Raw genomic sequence first — 17,658 nt, forward strand, 5'->3', positions numbered from 1 at the left:
CCTAAATGACAAGTCAAACAACAATTCGTTTGTGGATTGAGAGTGTACTTAATCTTGCATCTTTGAATCTGAGGTTACAGAAACATAATGTTGTGTGCAAGATACTCTCATTTCAAATCAAATCTCTGTGTTCACATGCACAGAAAATCAGCCGTGAAAATGAACAAAGACAAATATTCATTACAGATGCTTCATTTTAATTGTACAGAAACACATGATGGTTTAAAGGCTTTTTGTTAAAATCACACATTTCAGTGATTAGTAATCAATGACACAGACCGGATGTTGCTCTTGTTTTCATTATCCAAGTCCCCCATGTCATCGAACATGATTTCTTCTGTTGTTTAGGCTTTTAACCGTTTCAGTCTTGAATGTCTCTTGTTCGGTTTGGACATTCAGGAATGTGGGAAAGAAATGTTTCAGTATTGATGCAAAGCCTATTCGCAAGTCTTTCTCTCGTCACACCAAATCCATTAATGCAAACGTATGAAATCCATTGTTTTCAACCAAAGAAACTTTGATGTAAACATGTCCATGATGCACATAACCATAAGACCATTCACAGATATAAAATCATAAATAATATAAAAATAGGTCTTTTACATTAAATTAAAACTAGACTGTGTCACAAGCTTCTCAGGTCCTTGCCATGTGGGTTCAAAAAAGTTCAGTATGATTTTCCCATGGATTTCTATTTAATAGCTCACTGGAGCATAAAACATGTACGGCAGACAGTTTGAGCAACAGATCAGTCATGTGACATATCAGGTTCAAATCATTGATAAAATCAGGCCAATCTGTCCTTCATGAAATATGACTCTTCGTATCAACAAATAGTGTAAAAATAGTGACAGAGTGAGAATGAAAATATTTACAAAGATGGATACAACATTTGGCATACAGGGTGAAAAGCGAGAGGAACAATATATATATATATATTATTTTTATTTTTTTTACATGTGGCTCATGGTATTCAATTTGCCGTGCGAGTCATAAAGATTGTGTTGAATCTTAAAGTTAATTGAAGACTCAAACCACCACAGCGTTTTTATAGTTTTTATAGCCACATGGTTGATTGAACGTTTACTTTTTTGACTTTTTAATCTATCAAATATTGAGTTTGTTCAATAAAAATATATTAATTAGCAAGAATCTGTTAAGTGGCAGACAATATGAAAGGCTTTCCAGGGAAACTGATAAAGCGCAGCTATTGAACACAGCTGAAGGTTTGAAGTGTGTGCATTGAAGAAAATGTACTCAATGTCAAGTTAATCTCTCATTAAAGGGGGGGTGAAATGCTCGTTTTCACTCAATATCCTGTTAATCTTGAGTACCTATAGAGTAGTACTGCATCCTTCATAACTCCAAAAAGTCTTTAGTTTTATTATATTTATAAGAGAAAGATAGTCTGTTCTGATTTTTCCCGTAAAAACACGAGCGCCTGGAGGCATGACGTGTGGGCGGAGCTAAAGAATCACGAGCGCGAGTAAGCTTTTGCGTTGAGAGCGTTTGGAAGCTGTGACATTACCAGTGTTTGGAATGACGGCATTTAAAAGAACGGCGTTAGGTAACGACGTTATTTTTTCAGTAACGGGGTAATCTAACTAATTACTTTTCCCATCGTTACAACGCGGTTACCATTACTGAAAGTTAAATGCGGTGCGTAACTATGCATTGATTTAATAAACTATGCAATCCGAACGCACCCCTGGCTCACACAGCGAGTGTGGGGAGGTGGGTTAATGACGAGATAAGCGATTATGATTAGCTAAGGCAGGAGTCATATGTTTCATGGTAGCCAATCAGAGCCAGTGTTTTTACACACATGCCGGAACGCGCCAGTGCCAGCGGCACCAAACACACACACGCAACAGCACAGATTCGCAGCAGCTGCAGAAATGGCAAGTCAAGAGCAATCCGATGAAAAGTTGGCATTTTCAAGGTGGAGATATAAGCACTACTTCAAATTCATTGTGGTCAAAGGCAAGAACGTGCATGTAATGTGTGACACTAATCTACAAAGCTAGTGGCCCAAAACACTTTTCTTACAAAGATAATACTTGAAGGGCAGGATAAAACTCTTGCTGTCTGTTGACGTGCAATACATATCGAAAGTTATGTACGAACACCTGTCTGTTCTACTCATTTCAACTGACTTGTGAAAACTGCTAAAAAAAAAAAAAAAAAGAAAAATTATTTGACATATAGCAACTTTTTTTTTTTAAGCTGTACATGTGGAAAGTGCAGTTTGATGCCAACATCGCATGTTGTTTACTTGATGTGCTTACGCGCCGATAGCTAAGTTAACAACACAGAGATATTTGAAGCAGTTTTACTCACCGCCTGACAAAAACACTTGCACAACTCTGTTGATGCTCTGTAAAAATAAACTCCATCCACTGGTCACTTAATGCTGTTTTTTTTTTTTTTTTTGGTAATCTGTGCAGGGTTGTCTTGCCCTGGCAACCAAAAACACACTTCTTTTGTGACAATTCGGTCTCTCACTCTGATCAGTGAAGTCTGTTGTGCTCTCAGTGCTCTGCTATACGGGAGCGTGCGCTCTTCTGGGAGAAGTGCCTCAGGACCCATATAAGGAAATTCTGCTCCATCTAACGTCACACAGAGCCATACTCGAAAAAAACTTTCCGAAACTTGTGACAAACCGAAAGAGGTATTTTTGGAACAAAAATACTCCTTCAAACGTACAACTTAATTTTTAAAATTTTGTCCATGTTTAGCATGGGAATCCAACTCTTTAACAGTGTAAAAAACTCAGTATGCATGAAATAGCATTTCACCCCCCCCCCCCCCTTAAAACATCATTCTTAATAAACTGAAATATAGAAAATGTTTATTGCATGTTTAAATGTTTTTTTGTTTTATTGCACCTTTTGAAACCATGAGCCACTTTATGCATTAATAGCTTGTATGGAGTTCTCACTAATCCTCTGAGTTATTATATATTAGGTGCCAACTTGTGGTTGAGCCAATTATAATATTAAAACCCAGATCTAAACCAAAACTTCAAAGAATTGTTCACCCACTAATTTACTCACCCTTATGTCAATCCAAACCCGAATGCTCTTTGTGTATATATATGTATGTACAGGTGTTGGTCTTATAATTAGAATCAAAAAGTTGATTTATTTCACTAATTCCATTCAAAAAGTGAAACTTGTATATTTTATTCATTCATTACACAGTACTGTGTGGGTGCACTTTGGATGGGTTAAAAGCAGAGCACGGGGGGGGGGGGGGGGGGTTCACCATACTTGGCTATATGTCACTTCACTTCAAGGAAAATCCCAAATTCAGTATCTCAGAAAATTAGAATATTGTGAAAAGGCTCAATGTGACGAGTGGGGCGGGGCCGAGACCGGTGGAGTGATTGGAAATGAGTGACACATGCTACACTCACTGGTCTCGAGTCCCACGAAGGAGACAAAAGAGGAAGGACGAGAGAGGACCAGGCCTGGGTTTTATTTATTTATTCATTTTATTTATTTATTTTTGGCCAATCAAAATAAAGCTTTAATAATAAAATAAACACAAACCTCTCTCGTCCTTCACTGTCGTCGCTCCTCTTTTGTCTCCTTCAATATTGAAAACACCTGGGGCCACACTCTAATCAGATAATTAAATCAAAACACCTGGAAAGGGCTTTAAATGGTCTCAGTCTAGTTCTGTAGGCTACACGATGATTGGGAAGACAGCTGTCTTGACAGTTGTCCAAAAGACGACCATTGACACCTTGCACAAGGAGGGCAAGACACAAAAGGTCAGTGCAAAAGAGGCTGGCCGTTCACAAAGCTCTGTGTCCAAGCAGATTAATAGAGAGGCGATGGGAAGGAAAAGATGAGGTAGAAAAAAAAAAGTGTACAAGAAATCGGGATAACCGCACCCTGGAGAGGATTGTGAAACAAAACCCATTCAAAAACGTGGGGGAGATTCACAAAGAGTGGACTGCAGCTGGAGTCAGTGCTTTAAGAACCACTACACACAGATGTATGCAAGACATGGGTTTCAGCTGTCGCATTCCTTGTGTCAAGCCACTCTTGAACAACAGACAGAACCAGAAGCGTCTCACTACAAAAAGGACTGGACTGTGGTCCAAAGTTATGTTCTCTGATGAAAGTAAATTAGCATTTTCTTTGGAAATCAGGGTCCCAGAGTCTGGAGGAAGAGAGGAGAGGCACACAATCCACGTTGCTTAAGGTCCAGTGTAAAGTTTCCACAGTCAGTGATGGTTTGGGGTGCCATGTTATCTGCTGGTGTTGGTCCACTGTGTTTTCTGAGGTCGAAGGTCAACACAGCCGTATACCAGAAAGTTTTAGAGCACTTAATGCTTTCTGCTGCTGACCAACTTTATGGAGATGCAGATTTCATTTTCCAACAGGACTTGGCACCTGCACACAGTGCCAAAGCTACCAGTACCTGGTTCAAGGACCATGGTATCCCTGTTCTTAATTGGCCAGTAAACTCACCTGACCTTAACCACATAGAAAATCTATGGGGTATTGTGAAGAGGAAGATGTGATATGCCAGGCCCAAGAATGCAGAAGAGCTGAAGGCCACTATCAGAGTAACCTGGGCTCTCATAACACCTGAGCAGTGCCACAGACTGATCGACTCCATGCCACGCCGCATTGCTGCAGTCATTCAGTCAAAAGGTATTGAGGTAAAAGTATTGAGTGCTGTCCATGCTCATACTTTTCAGTTGGCCAAGATTTCTAAAAATCCTTTCTTTGAATTGGTCTTAAGTTATATTCTAATTTTCTGAGATGCTGAATTTGGGATTTTCCTTAGTTGTCAGTTATAATCATCAACATTAAAATAAATATACATTTGAAATATATCAGTCTGTGTATAATGAATATAATATGCAAGTTTCAGTTTTTGAATGGAATTAGTGTGGAATAAATCACATTTTTTATGATATTCTAATTATATGACCAACACCTGTATTTATATGTATGTGTGTGTGTGTCTATCTCTTTCTCACTCACACACACACACACACACACACATATATATAAAATAAATAAAAAATCATTATTTCTGAACTAACCGGCGTCTAGTGTACTACAGTTCTGCTGTAACTTCTTCCACACAGTATAAAAGACTCAAGATTGACAGCCAGTAATTCTAAAAGCATATGAATGGTGCGGTGATGCACTGTTCACTTTCTAATAGAGTTAACTGAAGGGTATTACAGCAGCTTGTCTGAGCTAATTGACACCTTTCCACCTCCCCATGATGCTTTGTCATATGCTGTCAAAGACTCTGTTGAAGCAAACTGTGCTGTAACACTCGACGTGAAATCACTGAATGGATCACACAAATATTCCCTTTAACACCTCTTAACAGTGAAAATGAGCTTTTTATTATTACAGGATGGAAATCAATAATTACGTTTCATATTTTCCTGTTGAGACGATCCTGGCATTTTTAACAAGAAAACAAAAACATAACCTCCCTTTTCTTTACAAGGCAAGTTAAGAAAGAATTGCACCCACGTTTATTTACACGCTGTGTTGTTTTAGCACCCGACTGACCAAAGGAACTATGCAAAATCAAGTAATGTCACAAATGCAACCAGAAAAACAAGCTGTCTGGTGTGATTTTCACAGCGCAAATCTCCATCTTGCAATCTTGGAGGTTGGAGAAGACAATACTTACAATGTTTTTGAAATGTAGAAAGTATGGAGCACATTGAGAAACCTAGCCATTATAATGTTCTTTTGTTTCATTTGATGTATTACTGCCACCATGATGGATGGAAACAAATGGAAACACCTTTAAATTAAAACATTGTGTCAGGCTAATAGGTTCGCCATTTAACAGTTAAAGGAATAGTTCACCCAAAAATGAAATGAAAATTTGCTCACCCTCGGGCCATCCTAGATGTAAATGAATTTGTTTCTTCATGGGAACAGATTTGGAAAAGTGTAGCATTGCATCACTTGCTCAGCAACGGATGCTCTGCAGTGAATGGGTGCCGAACAGCCAAACAGCTGATCATAACATCACAATAATCCAGACCACTCCAGTCCATCAATGAACATCTTGTGAATGTTTGAAAGAAACACATTTATCATTAAAGGGTCAGTTCACCCCAAAATAAAAATCCTGTCATTAATTACTCATCTTCATGTGTGTCACGCTGAACGTTTGAGCTTCTGGAAGAGCTCAGTTCTTGTGTGTTATTCAGGTTCGGATGAGCTGCTGCTTATGTACATATACAGAACAATGTTTACATTCAAGTAAAAGTCTATATTAAATCTGTTCATCATAAAAAAAAAAACTATTAATTATTTACAGAACATTTGAACTAAACCGCTTGATTCATATGGATTAGTTTTCTGATGTCTTTATGAAGTTTTTGAAGCATCAAAGGTGAAGTTTCAAAGGCAGTGAATGGAAGGAAATCTGACAACATTTGGGTCATCAAAAATATATTTATTTGTATTCCAAAGATAGACAAAGTTCTTACGGGTGTGGAACGACATGAGGCTGAATAATTAATAACAGAATTTTCATTTTGGGTGAACTAACCCTTTCAGGCATTTTAACCCTAAACGGTAGATTTTGACCAAAATGTGAGCTCATCAACCATTCTTCCTTCAGTGGAAAGCTCCTTGTGCTATTGTCTCACATCAAACATATTTGGTTAAAACTATTTTTGCTTGTAAATGGTGTTTGAACGGTGTTTTGATCAGACGAGACACTTATGGACTTGTATATGAGCCAGAAGCAATGGCTTGATGTTAAAAACGCTTAAGTGATGAATTTGTATATTAAAAACATGCAGCTTTTCACTTCACAAAACAACATTAACTGATGGACTGGAGTGGTGTGGATTACTTGTGGATTATTGCTTGGACTCTCATTCTGACGGCACCCATTCACGAGCAAGTAATGTGATACTAAATTTCTAAAAATCTGCTCTGATAAACAAACAAACAAACTCATCTACATCTTCTATAGGGCTGAAAGTTAAATTGCATCTGCGATAATAGAATTGATTAATTATTAATTACTATAACATATAACCTTTTTTTTTTTTTAATATTGAACCCTCAATTGGCCAGAATGTTTCATGCATTTCCTTTCTGCGAGGAAATGTCCATATTAAGAGATTATGATCAGGATTCCTCATTTCATTAAAAACCACACGCTAAAGAAAACCAACACAAACATCTACAACGAAACAAACAAAGAGTCTGAAAAAATGTGCTGAACCTCCTGGAGACACAAAGAACGACTTGCAGGAGAAAGCGATATTGCACTGAAGAAGATGTCCTCTCTCCAGATTCACCGTCACTGTTGCTTTTTTCCAGTAGTCTGTACTGACAACAGCTGAATGAATGTCTGGAATTATGATTCCATTTGAGATCCTCCAATAAATGCTGAAAGACCGGTTACACAATGACAATTGGACAGCAAAGATGGAGGTCTTTCTGTTTGCTTTACAGAGGGAAAACAAGAAAGCCAGAAAAGGTGGAGTACTGCCATCCGCCTACCAGATTGCCCTTCTCCAGTTTCAGATAAACCTTGTCTTCTTTGTTGAGGTGCAGCAGGACTCCGTTGGTGGCGGCCTCCCGCGTCACATCTTTGTCACCGGCAAAGGCAGAGATCACTGGCTTTCCATTCAGCATTAAATTCACCTGGAAAACAGAGAACATCAAATCATTTATTGCAAAATTCTAAATGACAGTTTAAAAAGTACAAGTTCATAAATTGAGGAAATTGTTGCTTTTTAATTAAAAAAACAAACTTTGAAAAATATGGATTTTTTAATTCTAACTTATTAATCAAGAAAAAAAAAGTGTGTATGTTAATGTAAAAAATGTGAAACTGTTTTTAGCAACTAAAGTATGAGTTTCCTTGTATGAAAAAGCAGTGAAAACTGATTAGAAGTTCCTGCATGACAAATAACAAATTTGATTATAATAATATAATATATTGCAATAATTCATGAGAATATACAGACTATACAGTGTATTGTAATGAACTGAGAACACATTTAAAATGCAATATTTATACAGGCTTCAAATATTACCCAGTCTCCTATTTCTCTAACTCTGTTCATTATGTAACTCAAATAGGAAATTGAATGAATTTGATTAAATATTTTCTTGGTGTGAGAGATATATTCAGTGCTTACTTGTATAGTCTGGCTCTGGTACACTTTAATAACGTGGAAGTTAAAGCTGTAGATTCCTTTCCGGGGACAAAGAAAGACGGATTCCAGTGTGAAATAGTTTCCTATGTTGACAAGAACCTGCAAAAAGTGTAACACACAATTACAATGAAACATCTTATATTTTTTTGTGTGTGTGTGAAATACGTGTGCTTGTGATGCAAAAATCTTTAAAAAACATTAGTGTGCAATTACAAAAGAATGCACTCATGCTTACAAGTGGACTTTTAAATATTAATTCTCTGCAGCAGTGCAACAACACTCAGGATTCAACTTTAATCTTTTGATGGCAACATGAACTATAACAAATGTGGGGCAGTCGTGGCCTAATTTTAATTCCAGGGTTTGGGAATGATTTAAATAGCATAAAATTATAATAAAAACAATGCATCTTCTTATGTTATTTGTGACCCTGGACCAAAATTGAGATTTATATCTGAAAAAAAATAAAAAAAAAGCTTTCCATTGATGTTTGGTTTGTTAGGATAGGACAATATTTGGCCGAGAAACAACGATTCGAAAATCTAAATATTGAGAAAATCATCTTTAAAGTTGTCCAAATGAAGGTCTTAGCGATGCATATTACTAACCATAAATTAAGTTTTGATATATTTACAGTAGGAAATGTACAAAATATCTTCATGGAACATTATCTTAACTTAATTCCCTTATGATTTTTGGCATAAAAGAAAAATCTAAAATTTTGGCTATTGCTAAAAATATAGCCCAGTGACATAAGACTGGTTTTATGCTCCAGGGCCACATTTTGCATGGTAATTTTATAATATTATAATAACACCTTAAACTCCACCTATGTCATCTTCCTAGATTTAGCCCCAAAAAAATTACTACTCTGGCAGAAATGTAGGACAACTAAACTCAAATCAAATGTTATTAGAGCCAAACGTCCCACGACAGGTTTAAAACGCAGTTCTCAAAAATGATGAAATTTTAGGTTATGTTATGTTATAAAAGCGATTGAAGTAGACATAAAAAAGGAAGTATTTATTGTTTTCACCTTGTAGACACAGAGTCGACAGAGTTCGTACATGGACCCTCTGAATGCACAAAGGTACATTTGTACATTGCACTTTCTCTTTTGATCTTTGCTTTATTAAACCTTAAGAAGAACTCAAACAAAAGGAGAATTCATAGTTCAGCTTTTTGTGAACGATCACAGATATACTCACTAAAAATCTGAGAGCACTTTGAAAATCTTTTTTTTTTTTTACCTGAAAAGAAAGTTTTCAATCAAATAAAGTTCCGATGTAAAATGATTCATTTTGTGACCCTGGACCACAAAACCAATCTTTGTATGGTTGTTTTAATTATTGTATTTAAAAAAATCTGTAATTTCTGACTGCCACACAAACAGCATCAGAGGATTAAATCAATATTTACTTGAAGCAAAGTTAATGAAGATATTAAGTCTTGTTTTTTTTTTTTGTTTTTTTTTTATAATGTTTAATCCTAAAACATGAAAAAAATACATATCTTTTGGGGTCAGAGAAATAAACATAATTTAAAAGAGAAAACAAGTTTGTTTTACGACCCTGCATCTGCAGACCTTTTAAGGCTAAAATTTAATTTTGAGCAATTTTAAATAATTTTAAGTCATTTGGCTTCTCAAGTGAATCTTATCTTGATTTAAGAAGGTTATTTTATTTATTTATTTATTTTATTGGAAAACAAGACAAAAATACTGAGAAAGAATAATTTTTTTTACAGTGTAAAATCCAGTGTACTAAAGAATAAAATCTCAAATAATGCTGGAAAACTGTCAGGTAAAGCTAATTCTAAGACACTAGTTAATTACATTAAATTCAGCTTCACACTTCAACTGTTATGCTAATAATATAATTTTCATGTGATGTTTCAGGTATTAAACTTAATATAAGACATGCTTTTACTCTCAGTTTTTGGGACCTTGTTGGATATAATGCATGAATATTTATAGAGCAGCGCTGCAGTGACGCAGGACTCGCTATGTGAAGGTAACAAAGGCTTTGCACATAAACTAGCTGTGATCTTCCACTAGGATTACTCAGCATCCCAAACACTGAGCTTTTTTGTTGGTTCACAAAGCTCTTGGCACATTCACAAGGGCAGATCTCTCTCTCTTTCTCTTTCTCTCAGTCTGTGAGCTCCAAGCAGCCTTTCCCAGCGGCGTCCCGTGAGCAAGAGACATGCCAGTCCATGCCTGTCCCCTTTTCTTTTCTTTTACTTTGTATTTTTCATTTTCCTGCAGGCAAAGCAATGAGAGGAGAATAATGGCTCCTCAAGGGCACAGCTTCCTGTGTATCTCAGCAAAAAGAAACAATTCAATCCCAACCCATCTGTCCAAATCTCTGGGAATGAAAGAAATAGATCATCTTAAAATGCTAATTCATTTGTTCCAAACCCATGTGACTTTCCTTCTTCTGTGGAAAAGAAAAGAAAAATTTAGAATTATGTACACTGAAGAAAATTCTATTTTAATAAAAATAATTGCATTTACAGGTGTGTTTCTTATTTATTTGATTTTTTTACAGTGTAGTTGGTTTGGTTTACCATTACAATAATGGATTTTTTTTTTTTTTGGCAATTTGACAAGAAAGAGCAAGGAGCACATTGAATTAAACGTGAAATTTTGAAGTAGAAAAACTGAAATAGTATTTTTTTTTTCTGAAACATACTCCGATAATCTTTCTTTTTCCATTACAATAAATGGAGACTGAGCTTTTAAGCATTAAAAATGATGCAAAAGCACCATAAGAGTATCATAAATTGAGTTGTGCGCTATATTTCCAATCTTTTCAAGGAATATGATGGCTTTTTGGAAAATTCAAAAATTCATCTGACAGTATTTCAAGTGACCAGTGTGAATGAATCACTGAGTTGGTGAGTTGAATTTGAGAAATTGCTAGTAAATTTAAAATCCAATTACAAAGATGCGCCCCTGCGAAGACCTCATCACCTTGACCGGACCCCTGGCTAATCCTGGTTTCATCCCAAGGTTTTTTCTCCATTTCTGTCACCGATGGAGTTTTGTTTAGTTGGGGACACTTGACTGAGTGCACAGACATTATTGGAAGAGAGCAGAACTGGAAGATGACATCACAGAATCATCAATGACTCCGTTATTGTCCCCTTGCATCACTGACAAACTATTTTCCTGTTTGACACTGTAAAGCTGCTTTGACATAATCAGTATCGTATAAAGTGCAATAGAAATAAAGGTGACTTGACAAAGTAATGACAAGTAAAGCTCTGTTCAGACTACTTGATTTCAGCCCCATTTTGGCACGATCTGCTTGATGGGTTTCATTGGGATTCATACATGAAATATTCAATCGTTTCATCTCACGTAGTGTGTCACAGAGGACGACAGCGATCCGTGACCTTTCACAACGTCACTACAGAAAGACTAGAATGTCTCATTTTTAGGGTTCTGTCACATCTGTGACACTGGCCAATAGGAGTACAGAAGAGCCTTCCTACAAGCTTTAAAACCAGCCAAAACCAAAGAGAGACAACGGTATCGGTCCTGCTAGATGGACTCTTACAGTGGAGGAAATGTTTGTGGAGCTATGGCAATAAAACTCCTTCAAGGGACTTCCAGAGTGAAAAAATGTCAAATGAAAACTACTTGACCTCAGTTCTCTTACTGGCCTCTTGATGTAATCCAGATTTGTGTCCACGGTCAGGTTTTTTCTCTTTTTGGGTCTTTTCTGACGACAACACACTGTTTGCTAGCCATTGTTTGATTACCCTGATGGCACATTCTCAATGACAGTATGCACATCGTTAAAAACAGCAAGAGATGAATGTTCGGGTAGTCTGACCTGTTTCTTGTTCAAGATTTTGAGTCAAAATCACATGATCTGACAATCGACAAAAAAACAAAAAAAAAAAATTGTGCATTGAAACATTGAATGAAACATCAAATTTTGTACTGAAATAGTATTTTCTTGCATAAAGTACTCCAATAATATAACTTCAAAAATAAATTAATAAATGGGGAGTTTTCAATCATCAAAAAGGATGCAAAAGCACTATGAAAGTATAATAAATGTAGTCATGCACTAGACTACTGTGAATATTTTGAAGGCATACAATACCTTTGTGTGAGGAACAGATCAAAGTTTATGTCTGATAAAATACTGAGTCTGTGAGTTGAATATGAGAATCGCATCAGTCAGATCAATCAGCCTGATCCATGACATTTAATTGGTTCCCCGGATAAAAAGATATGATTCAGAAGAATGAATTGTTCACAGATGGACCGCGTGAATAATTAACTTTTCACACTTTCAGTCAGTGAATACTGAAGTACATTTCAATCTGCTCCACACAAAAAGAAACCTTGCAAAAATTTTTTACAAATTATGTTAGATCACTTTTGTGGTGCTATATCCTTTAGTAGGATGTACTGTATATCTCCAGTTCCCTTTCATTTTAATTGCACAGTCTAGATATTTTCCTCTGTGTCAGACAGGTTTGAAACAACAGGAGTGTGCGCAAACGATGAGAAAAAGTTATTTCCAAAAATCCCACCTTTTCCTTTTAGGAAATAATTAAATCATGAAACACAAAAACACGTTGGCTTCATCTCCAGCATAAATTTTAATTAATTTCAAGGATATTGGTCATAAAAGAGTTTAGTTTTCTTCAGGGATGCACATCATGCAGTCTCTGTGTTGGATCTGACCCTGCATAATGACGTTCCTTTATTAACTCTAGCACGTCTTTGACCTAGAAAGCTAACTGAATGAAATCGGATGCATCAAAACATGCAGGGAATAGAAAAATTCACACTTTTTTTTTGTATGCTTTTCTAAGCATATTAAAGTTCTTTTGAAATACAGTATGCCATGAATTCAGCAAATGTATGAATGTTTTAAATCGCATTTTTTCAGTCATAAAGCTAAAGGCTGAAGTTAAGCATAACGTGTGAATGCATGAGTGTAGTACCAACACTTTCTCCACAAACGGCTAAAAATAAGCAATTCAATAAGAACAAATCCCTGCCCTTTTCAGTCCTGACATTTTGGCTCATCATTAATGACCTATAACACTGGTGTTTCATGCCTGTGTACTTCCATGCACAAATATGTTCATAAAATCCATCCTGAATTTATACAACTGAACTCTTGTGCAAATTATTTATTTTAAATTCATCCCAGCTGATTTATGTTTTCACGTTATTCTGTAAACTCAGGTTAATGTCCATATTAAAGTCAAAATAATAATTGACCTAATGCAGTTATCACAGTAATCTAATTTAGACCCTTATTAACTAATGCTAATTCATTATGACCTGCCACAATGATGAAAAATTAACTGATTTATCTAATACGTTTCACTTAAAAATTATAAATTACTGTTATGTGAAGGCAAAAAATAAGCTTTAAATACTGGGTCAGTGCTGATTTTTACTTACAATATTTGTTGGTCAAATTAATGATCTATTTGGTACTTTTTTATATATTTTTGCTTTTATTTATTTATTCACAAGTGTCTTTTACTTTGCTGATGAGCCTATAATAGGTTGTTTAATGACATTGTGACAACTTACCCCATATAGTGTGACAACATACTGTATTGTCAAAAGGTCTTTTTTTATTTAAAAAAAAAATTGTTTGTAGTTAAAACTGTAATGTGTGCAAGCATACATAAATTGACTTTTAAAATGCCTGATAAAAATGTATTACGTGTAACCCGAAACTATTTGTCTAAACCACGAGCTTCACCCAAGTTAGACGGTCTCCGAAGTCAAAATCTATTCAAAATATTATTTATTTCAATATAATTTGCATAAAACCATACAAATCAGCCGTACCTGGTCAAAATATATGATTCTCGTTTTATTGCTCATCTCCGAGGGCTCGTGGTTGTTGCTCCTCACCGCGGAGAAAGCCACTTTGGAGTTGGCGGCGCGCACGGAGATGCCGAGCGGCGAGGACGAGCTCTTCCAGTCGGCGGGGTTCGAGTCACAAACCACCAGACATTTGCCCTCCAGGACGATGGGTTCCGTGTCATTCTGAGCCAAAACGAGCTCCCACATGACGGCCAGGCAGAACAACAGAGCCACGCAGTCGACACGCGCATTATTAAAGCGCTTCACAGACACCATGATGAACGATCTCCAGCGCAGCCAAAATCCAAACGGGTCTCTTCACTTCGCTTCTGCTCTGTGTTTGTGCTCGTTTACGCCAAACATCGGTCCGGACACCAGCTGCTCATTTACAAATCACCAAACGCGCGTAGGTGGAAGCACCAACTTTATGTCTATATTCATTTTTTTTAATTGTTAGACTTATTTCCTTAAGATTGTGATAGTTTTCAACTCCGGCGGATCGGTCATGCGAGGTTTGGAGAGTTGCGGGTTCACCGTAGGTTCCTGGCGACTCCGCGTAAAATCCGCTCAGTGCGCACTTGGATAATTACCCACAATGCCTGCGCAACAGACAAATTTTGTCCATAGTAGTTTAACGCCATAAAACTAAGCACGTAAACTAAAGCGAAACTATAATGACCCTCTTCGCACGTCTGTGAAGGTTCCTCTCGGTCTCTCTCTCTCGACCAAAAGACACTTTCACGAGCGCGCGCACACCCTTAAAGGCACAACAACAAAAAATATATCCAAAAAGCACAAGAACAGTGTTATATATTTAGCTGACTTGTGTAATTACATTATCACAAATGTTTTGAACAGAGAAATAAGCGATTTTAACTAGTGGCATGGACCACTATGACGTCATAACCCCTCTATTTCCGGTTTTGTTTTGTAGAAAACATGGAAACCCCAAAGACGCTTTAATATGTTGTGCTCTTTAATATAAGGGTTATGACCGCACAGAGTAGTATTATAACCAAACTTTCTAAAACATAGCTATACACAAGACCAGAAGGAGCAGAAGCGATCGACTGAGGCATAATAAAAGCTCCGCTGCTTTTGAGCCCTGTGTCATTAATAATATACATATATGCTAATAATTGTTATTAATATATTAATTACAAATATTAAGAATAAATAATATGAATTTTATGATTTATATAAATATATAAATAATATTATAAATGAATAAATAAAAAACAATTAACACTTTATTAACACACACACACATATATATATATATATATTAATCACAAAATTATTATTAATGAAAATATTGATAACAATTATAAATAATATATGTATGAATACATTGCCAAATTGTATACATATATAAATAATATCATTTATATATTAATATCGGAATATTGGACCAAACCAAAACATGCATAAATATATGTAAAATAAAAAAATGAAAAAATATAAAACTGAGTGAACTTATAAGAGGGACAAGCAATTTATGTGCAATATAATGGAGCCTTGAAATGTTTCAGTATTTGGCTTTATGTGTTTGGCTCTGCTTTATGCATCTTAAGTTGGAGTCATGAATGTTATTTGCTCTAATGCTGGACTATTAAGCAATGCAATTCTGTCAATGTGTTTTTTTTTTTTTTTTTTTTTTTTTGACTGGACATTGTGATTATATGAGTTTATAAATGAATTGCTCTCATCAGGACTCAATCGATAAATGCAGGATCATGCAATCAAGATCCAGAAATGAAGTTCAGATTCAGAAGTTCAGACGTCAATGAAAAATGTGTGATACACTTTGTACTCACCTCAGTTCGTTGATTTTAAGCTCTCTAAGGTGAACTTAAGCAATGCAATGCTTTTCATTTATGAAACAAATTAAGGATGGAAGACTTGCAAGAACAAATTAACAGTTAACTCACCTGGGAACCTATTGAGTTGCTCTGGAAATTAATAAATAAATGTGAGCTGTTATGGCTGTTTACCTTCATAATGTTCTTCATTTTCCTCTCACCACCGTCATATTCCCAATGTAGCCTTCTAAAAGAGAAGGAAATATTGACTGTAAACTCACGATTGTATTGTGTGAAAGGAATAGTTCATCCAAAAATTTAAATAGTTTCTCCATGGGAACAGATTTGGAGTAATGTAGCATTGCATCACTTGCTCAGCAATGGATGCTCTGCAGTGAATGGGTGCCGTCAGAATGAGAGTCCAAAAATCTGATGAAAACATCACAATAATCCACACCACTCCAGTCCATCAGTTAAGAAACCAATCCACCATTAGGTTGTTTTTAACTTCACTTAACACATTCTGACGGCACCCATTCACAGCAGAGCATCCATTAGTGAGCAAGTGATGCAATGCTACATTTCTCCAAAATCTGAAAAACACATTCTCATCTTGGATGGCCTGAAAGTGAGTAAATTTTCAGCACATTATAATTCCTAGGTGAACTAACAACAGGACAGCATGACAGTGAAACACATTTAGTATTTTACTGTGCTAAAATGTGGATGGAGTTTCAACACAGCTTCTGATGTGGCCATGCATATTTCAAAAATCATAAATGTTTCACATTTAGACCTCATAGTTCTGGGTCAAAGTCATTCACAAAATACACACACGGGTAAAATTGTAATGAGATTGTTTCTCACATCTTGCTGATAATTTTATTAGTGATGGGAATGTTATCTGACTGGGTTGCAGTAACATTAAGTTCTCTGTTGCTTTAACATATTAATACATATTTTTATTAGAGTTATTATCAGTATTCAAGAACACCCAAATATTCTGATAAATTATTAATACATTATGCATCACATGCAGCATTTATTGTACTATTTGTAATGTTTTCTAAAACAGTAAAAATGACCATCACAGTAATTAAAATTAATGAGACTCATCACTGAAAATAATGACAAAAAAAAGTTCAACTGCACTGCAGTAAAGATGATTTTGGGGAAAATGTGCATGAAAGTAATAAACATATAATGCAAAATGAGAAAGAAAATCTCCTTTTACCTTATATAATATACATAATATAAAACATATATTCAGTTTATATATATATATATATATATATATATATATATATATATATATATATATATATATATTTGTGTGTGTGTGTGTGTGTTTTAAATAGCAGACAGACATTCACTCACTTTTTTAAACTTTTAAAGTTTCCAGAATGCATTACTTTTGTGCCATCCTTTAAGACTCTAACACAAATGATGACATAAGGAGTTAATATTTGATTAAGAGTATTGGATTTTTGCTGGCCAGCAGCTGGGGAGAGAGAGAGAGAGAGAGAGAGAGAGGCAGAGGGGGAGAGAGAGAGAGGCAGAGGGGGAGAGAAAGAGAGAGAGGGAGAGAGAGAGAAAGAGGGAGAGGGAGAGAGAGAGAGAGAGAGAGAGAAAGAGAGAGAGAGAGAGAGAGAGAGAGAGAGCGCAGTGAATCTATTCCTGGATGAGAGTAAGATAAATGAGCTGCACTTGAAGGGCTGCAAATGCATCGACCCTCTGTGACCTACACACTACCTGTCTTCTCAGCCAGGGAAGGTAAGCACGGCCGCAGGCGTGAAGGAAAGGCTGGTTCTCCC

General features: G+C 36.0%; 1 protein-coding gene across 1 annotated transcript; it reads right to left on the minus strand.

The window, feature by feature from the left end:
* Positions 1 to 6,049: 6,049 nt before the first annotated feature.
* Positions 6,050 to 14,758, minus strand: LOC113076082 (cerebellin-4-like). Its single transcript, XM_026248754.1, has 3 exons — positions 14,025 to 14,758; positions 8,168 to 8,284; positions 6,050 to 7,667 (listed from the first exon to the last, which is right to left on the minus strand). Exons 1-3 carry the CDS (start codon positions 14,316 to 14,318, stop codon positions 7,470 to 7,472), a joined length of 609 nt encoding a protein of 202 aa, XP_026104539.1. The 5' UTR covers positions 14,319 to 14,758; the 3' UTR covers positions 6,050 to 7,469.
* Positions 14,759 to 17,658: the final 2,900 nt, after the last annotated feature.

The sequence above is a fragment of the Carassius auratus genome, unplaced genomic scaffold (genome assembly GCF_003368295.1).
Source record: "Carassius auratus strain Wakin unplaced genomic scaffold, ASM336829v1 scaf_tig00018647, whole genome shotgun sequence".
NCBI lineage: Eukaryota > Metazoa > Chordata > Actinopteri > Cypriniformes > Cyprinidae > Carassius > Carassius auratus.

What these genes read in the sequence shown, in the direction of transcription:
- LOC113076082 (XM_026248754.1), bottom strand. Translation starts at nt 14,318, where the DNA reads ATGGTGTCTGTGAAGCGCTTTAATAATGCGCGTGTCGACTGCGTGGCT. An exon ending in GAATCATATATTTTGACCAG is followed by an intron (nt 8,285 to 14,024) that starts GTACGGCTGATT and finishes CACTTTTTGCAG; the next exon opens with GTTCTTGTCAACATAGGAAA. An exon ending in ACCAGAGCCAGACTATACAA is followed by an intron (nt 7,668 to 8,167) that starts GTAAGCACTGAA and finishes TCTGTTTTCCAG; the next exon opens with GTGAATTTAATGCTGAATGG.